The sequence below is a fragment of the Dendrobates tinctorius genome, unplaced genomic scaffold (genome assembly GCF_039654945.1).
Source record: "Dendrobates tinctorius isolate UK_male_01 unplaced genomic scaffold, ASM3965494v1 ptg000007l, whole genome shotgun sequence".
Taxonomy (NCBI): domain Eukaryota; kingdom Metazoa; phylum Chordata; class Amphibia; order Anura; family Dendrobatidae; genus Dendrobates; species Dendrobates tinctorius.
Genome location: NW_027361675.1, coordinates 55,203,948 through 55,224,281, shown reverse-complemented (window position 1 = coordinate 55,224,281; position 20,334 = coordinate 55,203,948). Strand labels below are relative to the sequence as shown.

The following is a 20,334-nucleotide window of genomic DNA, read 5'->3' as shown; positions in this document are numbered from 1 at the left end:
ACCAACACTGATTGCAACACCTGTGACTTTTTTTATAGCAGAGCCAGCAATCACACCTGCATTATAATCATGTGCACTTAACTAATGAAACTAGAGTGCAATGATGCTCACCACCACCGGGGGCAAACTTGAACAAACACCACAGAGCAATAATCCTAATGGCCACCAGCGGCAAAAACAAAACTTAAGCACAGCTTAAGAAAAAAAAAGGTTACCTGTGCTTTTTAGCAGTCCTGATCCAGCATGGGGAAAGAAAGAAAGAACAGAGAGATAAAGAAAGAATAGAGAGAGAAAGAAAGAGAAAGAAATAAAGAGAAAAAAAGAAAGAACAGAGAGAGAAAGAAAGAGGGGAAAGAAAGAAAGAGGTGAAAGAAAGAGCAGAGAGATAGAGAGAAAGAAAGAGGAGAAAGAAAGAACAGAGAGAGAGATAGGGAAGAACAGAGAGAGAGCAAAAGAAGTAAAGAGAGAAAGAACAGAGAGAAAGAAAGAGAGGAAAGAAAAAGAAAGAAAGAAAGAAAGAAAGAGAGAGGGGAAAGAAAGAACAGATAGAGAAAGAAAGAAAAGAGAGAGAAAGAAAAAAAGAGAGATTAGAGAAAGAAAGAACAGAGAGAGAGAAAGAAAAAGAGAGGGAAAGACAGAACAGAGAATGAGAAAGAAACAGAGAGAAAGAAAGAACAGAGAAATAAAGAAACAGAGAGAGAGAAAGAAATAAAGAAAGATTCTATAAAGATACTATCGCAGCCCGGCTCCCATTGTAATGCCCATCTGAGCCTCCCAGTGCAGGACATATCATGATCCAGTCACTTGGCCGGCATCCCCGATTCCAAGGTGATCCTACTGTCCTCGCTGTCGGAGGAGGACATGGTGATGGATCTGAAGCATTCCTGGTTCCGTCACAATCTCCTCATGAAATTACCTCATTTCTAGTCAGCTTCCAGCACATCACTTCCGGTGGACCGTCAGGTGTGAGTTTTAAAGTGTTCCTCAGGGCTCCGCCGTGTACTCCTGTGTATGCCTCGTACACACTTGGCTCCGCACATCCCGTACACATATGGCTCCACTCCGGACACACGGCTTCGCTCTGCATACCCCATACACACGCGGCTCCGCTCTGTACACCAATTACACACACGACTCCCCTCCTTACACCTCATACACGCATGGCTCCGCTCCATATACCTCGTACACGCGCGGATCTGCTCTGTACACCTCGTACACGCGCGGATCTGCTCCGTACACCTCGTACACGTGCGGCTCTGCTCCGTACACCTCTATAAAGATACTATCGCAGCCCGGCTCCCATTGTAATGTCCATCTGAGCCTCCCAGTGCAGGACATATCATGATCCAGTCACTTGGCCGGCATCCCCGATTCCAAGGCGATCCTACTGTCCTCGCTGTCGGAGGAGGACATGGTGATGGATCTGAAGCATTCCTGGTTCCGTCACAATCTCCTCATGAAATTACCTAATTTCTAGTCAGCTTCCAGCACATCACTTCCGGTGGACCGTCAGGTGTGAGTTTTAAAGTGTTCCTCAGGGCTCCGCCGTGTACTCCTGTGTATGCCTCGTACACACTTTGTATGCCTCGTACACACTTGGCTCCGCACATCCCGTACACATATGGCTCCACTGCGGACACACGGCTTCGCTCTGCATACCCCATACACACGCAGCTCCGCTCTGTACACCAAGTACACACACGACTCCCCTCCTTACACCTCATACACGCATGGCTCCGCTCCATACACCTCGTACACGCGCGGATCTGCTCCGTACACCTCGTACACGCGCGGCTCCGCTCCGTACACCTCTAACACATGTGGCTTCGCTCCGTACTCCTCGTACACGCGTGTGTCCATTTTTACCATCAGTGTGTCATCAGTGTGACCGTTTCTACCATCAGTGTGTCATCAGTTTGTCCGTTTTTACCATCAGTGTGTCATCAGTGTGACTGTTTCTACCATCAGTGTGTCACCAGTGAGTCCGTTTCTATCATCAGTGTGTCCATTTCTACCAGTGTAGTATAATGAAAACCTGGCAATCAACTTAAATGCTTAAATGGAACAGTTTATTTGTAGTACCAAACAAAACATTTCGGTCAGTGCAGACCTTCATCAGTTACGTGCTCAAAGATTGTCTGTACTTAGATTGGAGGGCACTTTTTGTATGTCTCTGTAAAGCCAAATTTCAGTGTGCTGCTGGAGCGTGGTTAAGTCTTATCTGTCTGGCAGGGAAAGCGCAAGCCTGGTCCTCCTGGATGCTGTGTTTTTTTCCATTTCTACCAGTGTGTCATCAGTGTGTCCGTTTCTACCATCAGTGTGTAATCAGCGTGTCTATTTCTACCATCAGTGTGTCATCAGTGTGATAGTTTCTACCATCAGTGTGTCTGTTTCTACCTTCAGTGTGTCCGTTTCTACCATCAGTGTGTCATCAGTGAGTCCGTTTCTACCATCAGTGTGTCATCAGTGTGTCAGTTTCTACCATCAGTGTGTCATCAGTGTGACCGTTTCTACCATCAGTGAGTCATCAGTGTGACAGTTTCTACCATCAGTCCCTTTCTACCATCAGTGTGTCATCAGTGAGTCCATTTCTACCATCAGTATGTCATCAGTGTGACCGTTTTTACCATCAGTGTCATCAGTGTAGTTCACAGATGGATAAAGAAAATAAATAAATTACACAGACAGCACACGCACAACACACTGATGCAATCAGTATGCTGTAAGTGTTTTTCATGGGCCCAAAGACTTGTATTAGCCCTTGTTATTTGTGATACCCAAAAAAACGGTCATGTCTCTGTGTGTTTTGCACAGACACACGTTATGACAAAATCCAGATTATAATAGGTGAATGTTGTATCTGAGAAAAAAGTGGATAGAACATGTATGTCTAACATGTACATCTGAATGAGGCCTACGGCTAGTTTCACATGTCTGTGAAACATGGATCATACTTTATTATTATTTATTTATATAGTGCCATTAATTCCATGGTGCTGTACATGAGAAGGGGGGTTACATACAAAGTTATAGATATCGTTAACAGTAAACAAATTTACAATGACAGACTGGTACAGAGGGGAGAGGACCCTGTCCTTGCGGACTTACATTCTACGGGATAGTGGGAAGAGACAGAAAGTCAGGGGTGCAGCAGCTCTGGTGGTGATGAGGCAGCAGAATGGCTATTGCAGGCTGTAAGTTTTCCGGAAAAGATGGGTTTTCAGGTTCCGTTTGAAGGATCTGAGGGTGGTGGATAATCGGACGTGTTGAGGCATGGGATTCCAGAGGATAGGTGATATTCGGGAGAAATCTTGGAGGCGGTTGTGTGAGGAACGAATAAGTGTGGAGAAGAGTAGGAGGTCTTGGGAGGATCGAAGATTACGTGAGGGAAGATATTGGGAGATTAGTTCAGAGATATAGTTAGGGGAAAGGTTGTGGATGGCTTTGTAGGTCAGTGTTAGTAGTTTGAACTGGATTCGTTGGGGAATTGGGAGCCAATGGAGGGATTTGCAGAGGGGAGAGACAGGGAAGTAGCGAGGAGAGAGGTGGATTAGTCGGGCAGCAGAATTGAGGACAGACTGGAGTGGTGCAAGAGAGTTAGCAGGGAGGCCACAGAGGAGAGTGTTGCAGTAGTCAAGGCGGGAGATGATGAGGGCATGTACAAGAGTTTTAATAGATTGAGGGCTGAGGAAGGGACGGATTCCGGAAATATTTTTGAGTTGGAGGCGACAGGAGGTGGCAAGAGTTTGGACTTGTGTTTTGAAGGACAGGGCAGAGTCGAGAGTTACTCCGAGGCAGCGGATTTCAGGTGCGGGAGAGAGCGTGATGCCGTTTACCATAATAGATAGATTGGGTAGGGAAGATACGTGAGATGGAGGAAAGATAATGAGTTCAGTTTTGTCTACATTGAGTTTTAGGAAGCGAGAGGTGAAAAAGGAGGATATGGCTGATAGACACTCCAGGATTCTGGACAGCAGAGAGGTGACATCTGGGCCAGAGAGGTAGATCTGAGTGTCATCTGCATACAGGTGGTACTGGAAGCCATGGGACTTTATGAGTGGTCCTAGGCCAAGAGTATAGATGGAAAAAAGTAGGGGCCCCAGGACAGAGCCTTGGGGGACTCCAACAGAGAGGGGGCAGGATGAGGAGGTAGTGTGCGAGTGGGAAATGCTGAATGTGCGGTCAGAAAGGTATGAGGAAATCAAGGACAGGGCAAGGTTTTTGATGCCAAGGGAAGAAAGGATCTGTAGCAGTAGGCGGTGGTCAACTGTGTCAAAGGCAGAGGACAGGTCGAGAACGAGGAGGATGAAGAACTGTCTGTTAGCTTTGGCTGTGAGTAAGTCATTAGTAATTTTGGTCAGGGCAGTTTCAGTGGAGTGGTGGGGGCGGAAGCCAGATTGCAGGATGTCAAGGAGGGAGTTAGATGAGAGGTGGAAGGAAAGTTGAGCATGGACATGCTGTTCAAGGAGTTTGGAAGCAAATGGAAGCAATGATATGTGGCGATTGCTGGGCACAGCAGTTTTGTCAAGGTTTGATTTTTTGAGGATGGGTGTTATGGTGGCATGTTTCAAGGCAGAGGGGAAGGTACCAGAAGTTAGGGATAGGTTGAAGAGATGGGTTAGGGCTGGAATGATGATGTTAGCGAGGTTGGGGAGCAGGTGGGAAGGGATGGGGTCAAGTGCATAGGTGGTGAGGTGTGATTTGGAAAGGAGTTGAGTAAGCTCTCCTTCACTGATGTTGGAGAGGGAGGTTATTAGGGAAGGGCAGAGGTCTGGTATGTGGAGTGGTTGGGGTGGTAGAACTGTAAAGGTTTACCTTCTTTGGTAGATCTTGTTTTTGAAGTAGGTGACAAAGTCCTCAGCAGAGATGAGGGGAGTTGGAGGTGGCAGTGGTGGGTGGAGGAGAGAGTTAAATGTGCTGAACAGTTGTTTTGGATTGTGGGATAATGAAGATACAAGGTTTGTGAAATAGGTCTGTTTAGCAAAGGTGAGGGCTGATTTAAAAGCAAGTGTAGCTTGTTTAAAAGCAGTGAAGTCACCTGACAGGCGTGTTTTCTTCCAACGCCGCTCCGCGACCCTGGATGCTTGTCGAAGTTTTTTGGGGAGGTTGTTGTGCCAGGGTTGCCTATTGGTTTGTCGCACTTTGCCATGCATAAGAGGAGCGACTGAGTCTATGGCTGATGTGAGGGTGGCTGTTATGAATGGGTCACCGAGGAGGATAGCAGGCCCAGGCTAAGCCACAGAAAATCAGAGAGGTTGGTAACTAAGCGGATTGTAATAAAAAGAACTTGGCACTCAGGTGGCAAATGAAGTAAATCTTTTGTTTTATTTGCATCCAGATTATGTGTGTTAAACGTTTTCGATCCGACAATAATCAGAACATATCTGAATTTAGTATATATAAGGAGAGGAAATGCGCTTGGTGCAGCGACCTCAGTCGCTTTTTTTGTGGTACTCCTTCCTGCGGATTGCAGACCCCTGATCCTATCCACACAACTAGCAGTAGCCGTGGAGCGTACCTACGATGATCCTAGACGCCTCGGCACAGTCGGAGAGCTAACTAAGCCTAAAGCAAGAAAGGGGAAATCTAAACTGCCCTGGAGCAAACCCCAAAAGGAATAGATAGCCCCCAAACATATATTGTAGGTGAGACAAGATGAAAACACAAACGCAGGCAGGAAAATAGACTGAGCAACTGATGGGGCCCACACTGACTAGACAGGACATGAAAGATACTGTCTGCAATCACGCAAAAAACCCTGCAAAAAGTCCAATACGTCTGATGCACAAAAACACTAAAGTCACACGACTTCGCCCCCACTATATCAGCCCTCTGGTATATTCTGAAAGCAAAGCAAAAAGAGACCAATATAACAGGGGACAAAACAAACTGGCACAAGCAGTAACATATGGGCGGTGATTCAGCACAGCCCCAGCCGGAGCTAGCTGACCTGCATAAAGCAGAGATAGACAAAACCAGATCAAATGCAAACAGAATAGCAAATGATCCACTTAGCTGAAACGTGCAGGGACAGAGCAGGAGACATCAGACCTCAGGAGGCACAGGAAGAAAATCACCACCAGGGATAGAGGGAGTTGGCTGTCTTAAATCACAATCTGAAACCCCAGATCTCCAATCGTCATCCTCATTATCAGGTGGCCAGCCTCTGTCAATCAGATCAGCTCCACTACTTCCAGTAACCACCAGAGGGAGCCCAGAAAGAGAACTCGCAACCCCTCTGTCAATCTGACCAGCTCCACTACCTTCAGTAATAACCAGAGGGATGGTCAATGAACCCTCATCCACACCACCAGGCCGGTCAGGATGGGCCCGGTGAAAGGCACGAACCAAAGGCACGAACCAATCTTTCAGCATGAATGTCAGAAGCAGAGACCCAATAATTATCTTCCTGGCCATAACCCTTCCATTTGACCAAGTACTGGAGTCTCCGTCTGGCCAAACGAGAATCTAATATTTTCTCTACCTCATATTCCAAATTACCTTTAACCAATACAGGGTCAGGAGGCGCCACCATGGGAACTACTGGCTCCACAAACCTCTTAAGCAAAGATTTATGAAACACGTTATGAATCTTAAATGTAACTGGAAGAGCCAAATGGAAAGAAACGGGATTAAGGATTTTCAAAATCTTATAAGGTCCAATGAATCTTGGCTTGAATTTTGGACACGCAACCTTCATAGGAATATTCTTTGAAGACAACCAAACCATATCACCCACTTTAAACCGGGGACCAATGGTCCTATGCCGGTTGGAAAACCGTTGGGCTTTTTCCTGAGATTGGGACAACTTATCCACCACTTGGTCCCAAATCTGCTGCATTCTCTCTACCACAGAATCCACACTTGATGTTAACCCAACAGCTGCAGAAGATAATTGGAGGAGTGGTTGTAGTGACTGGGACTACATAAGCGAGCAGACTTCTCTCAGTGACTGCCAGTGATACTCCTTTCTTTGCTTACTGAGGATTTCTGGCTGCTACCTGATCCTGCATTTTTTCAGCTAAGTGTCATTTGCTAAACCCTTTGCACCGGTTTTTGCCTTGCTGTCAGGGGTCAGCTTTCTCCCCCTGGGGCTGCTGGCTCCTGCCCTGTATTTTTGTATCTTGTGTTTGTTTGCTCAGTCCCCTGCTGTATTAGCCTGTTGCTAGCCGCCAGTTCACACCTGAGTGCTGATATAGTGGGGGCGAGGTTGTTCAAACCCCAGTATTTTTGTACATCAGTCGTGTTGGAATTATTAGGGTTTTTGCGTGATTGCAGACAGTGCCTTTTCTGTCCTGTCCTATCTAGTCAGTGTGGGCCCCATCTGAGGAAGCGGTTGTATGGCGAAATGCGCGTTGGGGTCTCCCTGGATGGCGGTATCCTCACTGGCTGACATGATGGGTATGTTGTAACCTTCTATGACTATTACATTGTATATGATTAGATCGCTTCTCTCTCTTCATTATGTCACTACTATCTAGGAGTGTTATATCGCCAGAGGATTACATTTACTGAATGATAGAGAGCCTCCTCTTCACAGCATATATCGTTCCTTGCCTACATTATAAATGAGATACTCTTGTGTCAAGTTACCCTGTTGTTCCATTGACTGTACCGCTCAGGGTTTTCTTTTTGTATCCGGCTATCAATGACATTAGTTTTGTACATCTTTTTTATGCCTTCACAGGTTCTGCTCCCTGTTTCTGTCCTTTTTAAATAATAAATATGGTGAATTGCATGTAGTTTTAGACTCATTTTCTCCTTTTTTCTCAGTCTATTTTCTGTCTGTGTTTGTACTTCATCTTGTCTCACCGACAATATATGTTTGGGGGCTGTCTATTCCTTTGGGGATCTGCTTCGGGGCAGTTTGGATTTCACCTTTCTGTCTTTAGGCTTGGTTAGTCCTCCAGCTGTGACGAGGTGTCTAGGGCAACGTAGGAACGCTCCACGGCTACTGCTAGTTGTGTTGTTAAGACTAGGGGTCTGCAATCCGCTGAGCAACCAACCTCTCTGGTGTTCTGGTGGCATAGCCTATTGCACTCTCCTCCTCGGTGACCCATTCATAACAGAATCACTGGCCAAACTGTAGATTCTAAAAAGAGGGAAAGAATTGCAAAAAAAAAAAAAAAAAAGGGGAGTCAGAATTTTAGAATTTTTTTATATATTTTTTCCTCTTTTTTCTCTGGGGCCGTAGGAGGATTTTTTCCTTAATGGAGACTAGACAATTGTCCGATCGTGTTGAGCAGCTCGCTGCTGAAGTGCGGAGAATTTCACCTTATCTCCCCGAATCATCTGTTGTAGAACCAAAGATCCCTACTCCTGATGTGTTTTCTGGGGATCGGTCTAAATTTCTGAACTTTAAGAATAATTGTAAACTAGCAGCTCTCTTTCGGAAAGGTCTGGCAGAATCCGTAAAGGATGTTATGGTGGGATTCCCTGTCCCTTCTGGTTTTGACGACTCTATGTCATTGGTCATTCAAGTTGATCGACGTTTACGAGAACGTAAAACTACGCGGGAGGTGGTGCCACCTTTCGAACAAACCTCTGAACCCATGCAATGTGATAGGGTTTTGTCTAGGGCGCAATGTCAAGAGTTTAGAAGGCGTAATTAGTTATGCTACTCATTGTATTTCAGCCTGCCCTAAGCGAGAGGAACGTTTTGCTCACTCATTTGTGATGGGCAGTGTGCAGCCTAAGTTCCTTTTGGCTATTACCTTGATCTGCTCCTTGTCTACATTTTCCGCTAAGGCATTTGTGGATTCAGGATCAGCTTTGAATCTGATGGATTTTGACTTCGCTAAGCACTGTGGTTTTCCTATGGTGCCCCTTCGGACCCCTATTCCTTTGAGGGGTATTGATGCTACCCCTTTGGCGGAGAATAAACCCCAGTTTTGGACCGAGGTGATTATGCGAGTCGCCCCGGACCACCAAGAGAATTGTAAATTTTTGGTGTTGCACAATTTACATGATATTATTGCACTAGGTTTTCCGTGGTTGTAGACCCATAATCCTGTGTTGGATTGGATTGTGTCTGTGGTGAGTTGGGGTTGTCAATGTGCTCTTGGTGACACTCCTGTTTTCTCCCCAGTCTCAAGATGTTCCTGACTATTTGGCTGATTTTTCTGATGTATTTAGTGAGAGTAAGTCCGCGTCTTTGCCTCCTCATAGGAGTTATGATTGCGCAATTGAGTTGATGCCCGGGTGTAAATTTCCCAAAGGTCGGCTTTTCAACTTATCGGTACCTAAACATGATGCTATGTGATCTTATATCAAGGAGTCATTAGAGAAGGGTCATATAAGACCATCCTCTTCACCTTTAGGTGCTGGGGTTTTTTTGTGGCCAAGAAAGATGGCTCATTAAGGCCATGTATTGACTATCGTTCCCTTAACAAAATCACTGTTAAATATCAGTATCCGTTACCCCTGATTTCTGATTTATTTTCCAGAGTTAAAAGTGCCTGTTGGTTTACCAAACTTGACCTCAGGGGGTGTATAATCTTATTCGCATCAAGCACGGGGATGAATGGAAGACGGCTTTTAATACTCCGGAGGGACATTTTGAGTACCTGGTGATGCCTTTTGGGCTCACTAATGCCCCTTTCGTCTTCCAGTCTTTTATGAACGATATTTTCCGGGACTTTGTGGATAAGTTTTTGATCATTTATCTGGATGATATTTTGATTTTTTTCAGTGATTGGGATTCCCATGTGGAACATGTTCAGACTGTGTTCCAGATCTTGAGAGAAATACTCTGTATGTTAACGGATCGAAATGTCTCTTTGGTGTACAGAGGATTTCGTTTTTGAGAATCATTTTGTCCCCATCTGCTATTGAAATGGACCTGGCCAAGGTACAGGCCATCTATGATTGGGTTCAGCCCACTTCTCTGAAGGCTCTTCAGAAGTTTTTAGGGTTTTCTAAATTCTATCGTAAATTTATAAGTAATTTTTCTGGTATTGCTAAACCACTGACGGATTTGACCAAAAAAGGCGCTGATTTGGTGAATTGGCCTCCAGAGGCAGTCTCGGCGTTTCAGGAGCTTAAGCGGAGATTCACTTCTGCTCCGGTTCTGCGGCAACCTAATGTTTCACTCCCATTTCAGGTGGAGGTAAATGCTTCTGAGATTGGTGCAGGAGCCGTTTTGTCCCAAAGAGATCCGGTGTCTTCTTAGATGAATCCCTGTGCCTTCTTTTCTCGAAAATTCCCCCCATCTGAACGTAACTATGACATGGGGAACCGGGAATTGTTGGCCATGAAATGGGCATTTGAAGAGTGGAGACATTGGTTGGAGGGTGCTAGACATCAAGTTGTGGTCCTCACCGACCACAAGAATTTGATTTACTCTGAATCAGCCAAACGCTTGTATCCTAGACAGGCTTTGTGGGCCTTGTTTTTCACGTGTTTTAATTTTTTGGTCTCTTTTCTTCCGGGCACTATAAGAATGTTAATGCAGACGCCCTTTCTAGGAGTTGGCTGACCCACACAAAACAGAGATAGACAAAACCAGATCAAATGCAAACAGAATAGCAAATGAACCACTTAGCTGAAACGTGCAGGGACAGAGCAGGAGACATCAGACCTCAGGAGGCACAGGAAAAAAATCACCAGCAGGGATAGAGGGAGTCAGCTGTCTTAAATCCCAGTCTGAAACCGCAGATCTCCAATCGTCATCCTCATTATCAGGTGGCCAGCCTCTGTCAATCAGATGAGCTCCACTGCCTCCAGTAACCACCAGAGTGAGCCCAGAAAGAGAACTCACAACCCCTCTGTCAACCTGACCAGCTCCACTACCTTCAGTAATAACCAGAGGGATGCCAGAAAGAGAATTCACAACAGGTGGCATTGTAGAAAGTGGTGGCACTGTCCGTGTTGTGGAGTGAAGATATGGAGGACAGAGGTAGAAGAGAGTCTGAAAGTCTGTGAATGTCTAGGTGTGCGAGGTTTCTGCGAGGATGTGCTAGTGGCTGGACATGGGGGGCAGGTGAGAAGGACAAAAATGAGAAGGTGAGTAGATGGTGGTCAGATAGGGGGAAGGGAGAGGTTGTGAGATTAAATAGGGAACAGAGGCGGGTGAAGATGAGGTCTAATGTATGTCCATCTGTGTGGGTGGCTGTGGAGGACCACTGAGTAAGTCCAAAGGATGAGGTAAGTGACACGAGTTTGGAGGCTGCTGGCTGGTGGGTGTCAATGGGGATGTTGAAGTCCCCCATGATTATGGTGGGGATGTCAGAAGAGAGAAAGTGGAGGAGCCAGGTGGAGAATTGGTCAATGAAGGCAGTGGCTGAGCCCGGTGGTCGGTATATGACAGCCATTTGGAGATTAGAGGGAGAGTAAATACGGACAGAGTGAACCTCGAAAGAAGGGAGGATAAGGGAGGGTGGGGGTTGGATAGGGTTGAAGGAACAGTTTTTAGAAAGGAGGAAACCCACTCCTCCACCATGTCTGTTGCCAGGACGAGGAGTGTGGGTAAAGTGGATGCCGCCATAACTCAGTGCAGTCGGGGAGGCTATGTCATGGGGTGTCAGCCAGGTCTCAGTGAGGGCCAGGAAGGAAAGGTTGTGGGAGGTAAAGAGGTCGTGGATCACATGGAGCTTGTTGCAGATGGAGCGAGCATTCCAAAGTGCTCTCGAAGAGGGTGTGGGAGGGTGGGGGTCAGTGGCACAGGTTTTAAGTGTGAGAGATTGCGATAGTTTCTCTTAGTGTGAGAAAGATAGGGGTGAGGATTAGTGGGATGTATGAGGCAGGGGGAGCCAGGATTGGGGGATATGTCACCAGCAGTGAGAAGAAGCAGAGAAAGGGAAATCATGTGTGTGAAGGAGAGTGATCGCCTTGTATTGTATTTTAGTAGGAGAGGTCTGAGGTTAAGGAGTATGTCTGAATTGGAATACCCTGTTGCTCCTACTGACATATTTCCTTTAAGATTTTCATAGGATGTGTTGACAAGGTAGAAACAGAAATCTTTTTGATGGATTTGGTTAAAAAAAGACCAATCTCTTCAAGAATAGAAAATTTAGCACTGCAGTAGTTTACTGTCATGGAATACACAGTATAGATAATACTGTATACTCCTCAAAAAAATAAAGAGAACACATCATAGTACATTGTGTTGGTTAAGTGTTCCCTTTATTTTTTTGAGCAGTATATATCAGAATACACAATTATTTTGGTGAACATCATATCTTTATTTATGTAAAAATAATTAACTTTCTATTTCTATTTCTAACCAGAGGGAAAGCGTTCAGTTCACAGAGCAATACTGCCATCTAGTGCTGCAAACATGGATGATACGTGCCTATCTTGTTTAGATTTCTAAAGAAGACAATTTTCTCACCTGACATTCAGTAACACCATTCTCCACCTGCTGCAGGATGTGGCCAACTAATTCCAAAGCTTCATCATCTTCTGACACATACTCTTGATATCCTCCCTGAAATACATTGAAGATTGACTTTGATTATATTGAATATATAATATGGTGGCTCAGTGGTTAACACTGTAGCCTTTCTGGGGTCCTAGATTCAAATCCTACCAAGAACAATATCTGCAAGGAATTTGTATGTTTTCCCTGTGTCCGTATGGGATTTAGAAGTGCTGTGGAATTAATGGTGCTATGTAAGTGAGTAAAATAAATTATAACTTTACAATAAAATAGCATAGTGCATGTAAAATTATAGGGGTTGTTATAAAAAAAGATAATACAGTCATGGCGAAAGTACTGGCACCCTTGAAATTGTTCCAGGAAATGAAGCATTTCTCCCAGAAAATTATTACAATTAACCCCTTTACTCCCAAGGGAGGTTTGCACGTTAACTCCCGGGCCAATTTTTACAATTCTGACCACTGTCCCTTTATGAGGTAAGAACTCTGGAACGCTTCCATGGATCCCGGTGATTCTGACAATGTTTTCTCGTGACCCCATTTTGGAAACTAAACCCCCTAAGGAACTTATCTAGATGTGTGGTGAGCACCTTGAACCCCCTAGGGCTTCACAGGAGTTTATAACGCCCGGGCGTGAAAATAAAAATTCAATTTTTCCACAAACATGATCGTTTAGTCCTCAATTTTTTATTTTCCCAAAGGTAGCAGGAGAAATTGGACCCCAAAAGTTGTGGTCCAATTTGTCCTGAGTACACTGGTACCCCATATATGGGGTAAACCACTATTTGGGCACATGGCAGAGCTCGGAAGGGAAGCAGCACCATTTAACTTTTTTGGTTGGAATTGAGAATGGACGCCATGTCGCGTTTGGAAAGCCCCTGATGTGCCAAAACAGTGGAAACCCCCCAGTTCTAACTACAACCCTAACCCTAGCCCTAATTGGAAAATGGAAATAATAAAAAAAAAAAAATATTTTATTATTTTCCCCTAACTAAGGGGGGTTTGATTTACTATATATATAGCAGGTTTTTATGTTTGGCAGCTGTCGCACGCTAAAAAGACGCTTTTTATTGTAAAAATAGTTTATGCATCACCACATTTTGAGAGCTATAATTTTTCCATATTTTGACCCACCAACTCATGTGAGGTCTTATTTTTTGCGGGATGAGTTGACGTTTTTATTGGTACCATTTTTGGGCACGTGACATTTTTTGATCGCTTTTTATTCCGATTTTTTGGGACGCAGAATGAACAAAAACCAGCGTTTCATGAATTTCTTTTGGGGGGTGCGTTTACACCGTTCCGCATGCGGTAAAATTGATAAAGCAGTTTTATTCTTCGGGTCAATACGATTACAGCGATAACTCATTTATGTCGTTTTTTTATGTTTTGGCGGTTTTATGCAATGAAAACCATTTTATATAAAAAATAATTATTTTTGCACCGCTTTATTCTGCGAGCTATAACTTTTTATTTTTTCGCTGATGATGCTGTGTGGTGGCTCGTTTTTTGCGGGACAAGATGACGTTTTCAGTGGTACCATGGATATTTATATACGTCTTTTTGATCGCGCGTTATTGCACTTTTTGTTCAGCAGTATGATAAATCGTTTTTTGCTTCGTTTTTTATTTTTATTTTTTAAGGGGTTCGCTAAAGGGGTTAACTAATGTGACAGTTTTATAGGGTGGGTCATTACGGACGCGGCAATACCAAATATGTGCACTTTTATTGTTTTTTTGTTTTTTTATTTTCAAAAAATGAATTTATTAGGGAATATTTTTTTTTATTTAGCGATTTTTTTAAAATTATTTTTACACTTTTTTTTTCCTTTATTATAATGTCCCATGGGGGACATCACTGTCCTGTGCCAGATCGCTGATCTGTCACATCACAGATCGCTGTGACAGATCAGCGATCTGTCACAGGCACTGCTGCAGGCTTCCTCATGCCTGCGCTCTGCGGGCAGTGAGGAAGCCAGCTCCCTGCAGGCCCCCGAAGGTCCCCGTCGCCATATTGGATCCGGGGACCTGCAGGGAAGGCGACTCTCGCAGCGGCGCTGCACATTGCGCCGCTGTGGGGGTTGCAGGGAAGCACAGAGGGAGCCCCCTCCCTGCCGATGCTTCCTTTAACCCCCGGTACACCGTGATCATGTTTGATCGCGGTGTGCTAGGGGTTAACGTGTCGGGGGCGGTCCGTGACCACCCCTGACACATTGTGCCGGGTGTCAGCTGTGATAATCAGCTGACACCCGGCCGTGATCAGCTGCGCTCCCCCCGTGAGTGCAGCTGATCGCATTAGACGTACTATTCCGTCCTTGGGACTTAGGTCCCAGGTCACATGGACGGAATAGTACGTCTAATGTAGGAAAGGGGTTAAACATGTTTTGTTATACACGTGTTTATTTTCTGTGTGTACCGGAACAATACAAAAAAATAGCAAATTGAACATAATTTCACACAAAACCCCCAAAATTGGCAGGACAAAAATGTTGGCACCCTCAACTTAATACTTAGCTGCACACCCTTTGGAATAAATAACTGCAATCAATCATAGTAACATAGCTAGCCAGCAAGGCTGAAAAAAGACATTTGTCCATCCAGTTCAGCCTATATTTCGTGAGAATAAATCACCAGATCTACATCCTTCTAAAGAACCTAATAAGTGTAAGATACAATATTGTTATGCTCCAGGAAGACATCCAGGCCTCTCACTTCCTATAGCCATCAACAAGCTTCTTGCATCTCTCAACTGGAATTTTTGACCACTCTTCCTTTGCAAACAGCTCCAGGTCTCTCATATTTGAACAGTGACTTCTCATTACAGGAATTTTAACATCTCTCTACAGGTGTTCGATAGGATTTAGATTCGGACTTATTGCTGGCCACTTCAGAACTCTCCAGCCGCTTTGTTTTCATCAATTTCTGGGTGCTTCTTGAAGTATGTTTTGGGTCATTGTCCTGCTGGAAGACTCATGACGTAAGACACAAACCCAGGTTTCTTACACTTTGCACTAAATTGTGACCCAAAATCCTTTGGTAATCTTCAGATTTCATGAGGTTTTGCACACAGTCAAGACACCTAGTTTCAGAGGCAGCAAAGCAGGCACAAAGCATCTTGGAACCTCCACCATATTTGACTGTAGGTACTGTGTTCTTTCTTTGTCATCCTCATTCCATTTTCAGTGAACAGTAGAATGATGTGCTTTATCTATCTATGGTCTCATGTGTCCACTATATGCTTTCCCAGAAGGATTTTGGCTTACTCGCATACATTTTGTCAAACTGCAGTCTAGCTTTTTTAGATTTCTCAGTCAGCAGTGAGGTCCTCCTGGGTCTCCTGCTATAGCGATAATGTCTGTAAAGGACTGTGGAATTAATGGCGCTATATAAGTGAGTAAAATAAAATAAATAAATAATAGCGTTTCATTTCATTCAAATGTCGGATAGTTTGCACTGACAGTGATGCACTCTAAGCCTGCAGGACAGCTTGAATTTCTTTGGAATTTGATTGGGGCTGCTTATCCATCATCCAGGTTATCCTGTGTTGCAACCTTTCATCAAATTTTCTCTGCCGTCCACATCAAATGAGATTAGCTACAGTTCCATAGGTTGTAAACATCTTGATTATGTGCACCATGGAGAAAGGAACATCAAGAGCTTTGGAGATGGACTTGTGATCTTGAGATTGTTCATATTGTTCAACAATTTTTGTTCTCAAGTTCTCAAACAGTTCTCTCTCCTCTTACTGTCATCTATTCTCAGGGTGGCACACACAATGCAAAAGACTGAGTCAACTTCTCTGTTTATCTGCTTTCAGGTGTGATTTTCATATTGCCCACACCTGTTACTTGCCACAGGTGAGCTTGAACGATCATAATATGGTTAAAACAAAGTTATTTATCCTCAGTTTTAGAAAGTTGCCAACAATTTTGTCTGGCCCATTTTTGGAGTTGTGTGAAATTATGTCCAATTTGCCTTTTTTCCTCTGTTTTTTTGGGGTTGGTCCAATACACACAAAGTAAAAAAATATATGTATAACAAAAAGTGTAATTTTCTGGGAGAAATACTTCTGTTATGATTGGGTCATCGAGGAGGAAAGCAAGACCAAGCTAAGCAACAGAAAACCAGAGAGGTTGGTAACTAAGTGGATTGCAGACCCCTGATCCTATCCACATAACTAGCAGTAGCCGTGGAGCGTACCTACGATGATCCTAGACACCTCGACACAGCTGGAGAACTAAATAAGCCTAAAGCAAGAAAGGGGAAATCTAAACTGCCCCAGAGCAGGAATAGATAGCCTCCAAACATATATTGTCAGTGAGACAAGATGAAAACACAAACGCAGGTAGGAAAATAGACTGAGCAAACGATGGGGCCCACACTAACTAGACAGGACAGGAAAGGAAAGACTCTGTCTGCAATCACGCAAAAACCCTGCAAAAAATGCCCAACATGTCTGATAGAAAAATACTGAAGTCACTAGACTTCGCCCACTATATCAGCACTCTGGTATATTCTGAAAGCAGAGCAAAAAGAGGCCAATCTAATAAGGGACAAAAACAAACTGGCACAAGCAGTAACATAAGGATGAAAATTCAGCACAGCCCCAGCCGGAGCTGGCTGACCACACAAAAAACTGAAATAGACAAAACCAGATCAAATGTGAGCAATAGCAAAAGACCACTTAGCTGAGCATTCAGGGGCTGAGCTGGAAACTAAGACCTCGGGAGGCAGGAAAAAATCACCAGCAGGGATAGAGGGAGTCAGCTGTCTTAAATCCAGTCAGAAACTCCAGATCTCCTGTCCTCCTCCTCATTATCAGGTGGCAGGCCTCTGTTAATTAGATCAGCTCCAATACCTCCAGTAACCACCAGAGGGAGCCTGGAAAGAGAACTCGTGACCCCTCTGTCAATACAACCAGCTCCACTACCTTCACTAGTAACCAGAGGTAGGCCAGAAAGCGAATTCACAACATACTTCATTTTCTGGAACAATTTCAATGGTGCCAACACTTTCGGTCATGACTGTATATCTACAAAGTATACGTTAATAAACAGCTTTTCTATTGAGCCCATACAGTGTTGTGCACACAATCAGACAACAGCTGGGTGCTTCTGTGTCATCTTTTGAATAATCAGTAGAAGTTACACCACCCAGTAAGCACAGGTTTACAACACATTTCTGGGAGTTCAGCATATCAAAAAACATTGAAAATGACCGTTACAGTACACTTCAACTTATGCTCACCTGCTAAAACTCATGCTGCTTCAGTAGTTCCATGAGACTTTGTAACCTGTTCTGTGGAGATGACATTCTATCTACCTGCATGTAAATATTGCAGCGAATCACTGTCCACAACGCAATACAAAAGGCAAGAGTTTGGCTGCAGCAGGTTATGCAGGTAGTCGGGAAAGTCTGGACTTCAGGACAGCTTACAAAGACCACCAGAGTGGCAGTAATCAAGCAGCAGGGGATTTACCAGGTAATTAAAGTTATTTTAATTAATGTAATTATGCTATTCACCTGATGCTACTGCAGCTACCTTCTCCTGGCCACTTCTCTTTGCAATAAACTTTGCCAAGTTTCTCAATCAATCCAGTGTTAAGCTAGCAACTCGCATGCTTTCTAAGCACCGCCCTACTCACCATGTGTTCCACTCTGCTCCACCAAGTACCTGATCATCGCTCTTATCTGTCCTGTGCTACATTTCTCACCGCTGTCCTCTTGAAAGACATTCCTTCTGGAAAACTTTTGTCCAGTTTACATCTAAATTTTGGAGGGCTCTTTACAAGTTGCTTAATATCTGGCTGGACTTCTCCTCTGCACACCATCCACAGACCAATAGGCAAGTGGATCGATGTAACCAGGGACTCTCAAGAAACATATTTGCCAATTTATCTCTGCATGCCAGGATGACTGGGTACAACTACTCCTCATGGCAGAGTTTTTCTACAACAACCACATTGGAAAGTCTTCTGGAGCATGTCCATTCTCCATTATTTATGCTCAGCATCCTCAAGTTCCTTCTCCTATGTCTGATTCTTCCCAGGTTAGAGCTGCTGATTCTTCATTTGCCAATGTCCTCCAGATGTGGCAGTGAACTCGGGCCTCCCTCCTTAAGACCATGTCTCAGATGAAGACTCATGCGGACAAAACAAAGAGAGGTTCGCATCTAACTACCTACCTGGAGATAAGGTTTGGTTGTTTTCGCAGAATGTTCGCTAGAAGGAGTCTTGGTATCTTGGTCAGATCAAGATCATCAGACAAATCAATCTGGTAATCTACAGTCTTCTACTTCAGCCAATTCTACAGATCCAAAACTCCATCTACATCTTGCTCTTGAAGCCAGTGATCCTGAATCGCTTCTCCAAGGTCCATATTCCTGCCTCTATTTCAATTCCTGAGGGGCCTTTGAACGTGTTTTAGGTCAAAGGCATTCTGGATTCAAAGCAGGTCTGAAGAATCCCAAGCACATTCTATTTAGTAAATTGGAAGGGCGTTTTTATCCGGAGGAGAGATCTTGGGAGCCTGTGGAGAATATCTGCTCCTCTACCATCCTTGAAAGATTTCTCCATTGGTCTGGCCAAAAAAGGAGGGGGCAGAAGGGTGGTACTGCTACATCAGTGACTCGCACACCTTTTAAGTGCCGCACTACTCACTGCGTGTCGTGCTCTGCACCACCGGGTACCTGACCATCACTCTGAGCTGACTTGTGCTACACTTCCAGCTCTGGTGTTTCTGCCTGTTGCTGTAAGTCTATTAGGAGATGCATCCAAACACTGCTGAAATTTGTATCCACTCTGTCCTGCAGAGATCTGCTTCCCCATCTTATCACTTGCCAGAAGGTGATATATAAGGCAATTCCACCATCCATTCTTTGCCTGAATTTAGGTTTCTGTCAGTCTCAGCAATCAAACCAGTGTTATTTTGTCTCATCTCACCTGTTATGGACCCAGCTCCTTTACCCATTGTGTCTAACCTCTCCGCTCCTGACCTCAGCTTTGTATTCTCAACCTGTGCTGCTTGCCGCAATCTTGGACTGTCTGACTACACTTCTGTCTCGCCCTCCCGTACATTGTACCCATGCCTCTGACCCTTCGGTCAGCTGCAGCCTAACCAGGGACTGCCCCAGAGAGGTACCTTGTGACTACCGGCAACCCAGCCTCACCCTCAGAGGCTCTAGTGATTACCAGGTAGTCACTTAGTTACGCCCCTCCAGGATAAACCTGGCCGTGGCGCCGTGGGTCCACACCCACCAGCGTTACATCCAACGAACTCCTCTAATATTATCACACTAGATCTTTTAAGGTGAGCTCAAGCAAAGCCCAAATGCTTGGGTGTTAAGCAGCATTGTCCACAGTTGACTTTTGAGTTGAGTTTTGAGTTCTAGAGTTTGCTTCTCATTAATTTGTCTCAGATCTCACCTGGTGCTTATCACTACCTCTGCTAAGCCTGACCTTCTTGCTACAACCAGCATTATTTCCAAGCTGAGTATCACTTACTAGGTGTTGTTCCCTTCTACCACACAGCAATGAAGTTACCAACTTCTGCAAACTGTTCTTGGTGCTGTTCACACCAAGCGTCTACACTCAAGATAATGCATCTCTTCACAGGAGCCTCCAGATTGCCTATAAGTTAAAGTTTGCATGTATTACTGCTATTAACCATTGCCCATTACTAGATTGCATTTTGTCCTCAGTTATTCCTGTGATTAATTTCATCCTTGCTGGAAGATACCAAATTGCAAATACATCTCCGTATTCCTGTGAATAACTGCATCATTGTTGGAAGAGAACCGTTTCCTACACAGTTAACATTCTTGTCTGTATCTGCACACCTGGTTCAGTTTCATCTGATGCTAGCTGCTCCACATGTTGTCTGCTGTCCTGCATACCCTGCTACCTTGGTTCTCGCTGTTCCATATGTGGTTTTGACAATATCCACTTCATTGCACCAT

The 20,334-nt window shown here is 44.5% G+C and overlaps 1 protein-coding gene across 1 annotated transcript in view; it reads right to left on the bottom strand.

Moving 5' to 3' along the window:
* The window catches only part of LOC141086031 (uncharacterized), a 971,752-nt gene that overhangs the window by 844,716 nt on the left and 106,702 nt on the right, over positions 1-20,334 (bottom strand). Inside the window, exon 20 of the mRNA XM_073571764.1 lies at positions 12,332-12,427. Coding sequence (XP_073427865.1) covers positions 12,332-12,427 — 96 coding nt within the window. The remainder of the gene's footprint in view (positions 1-12,331; positions 12,428-20,334) is intronic.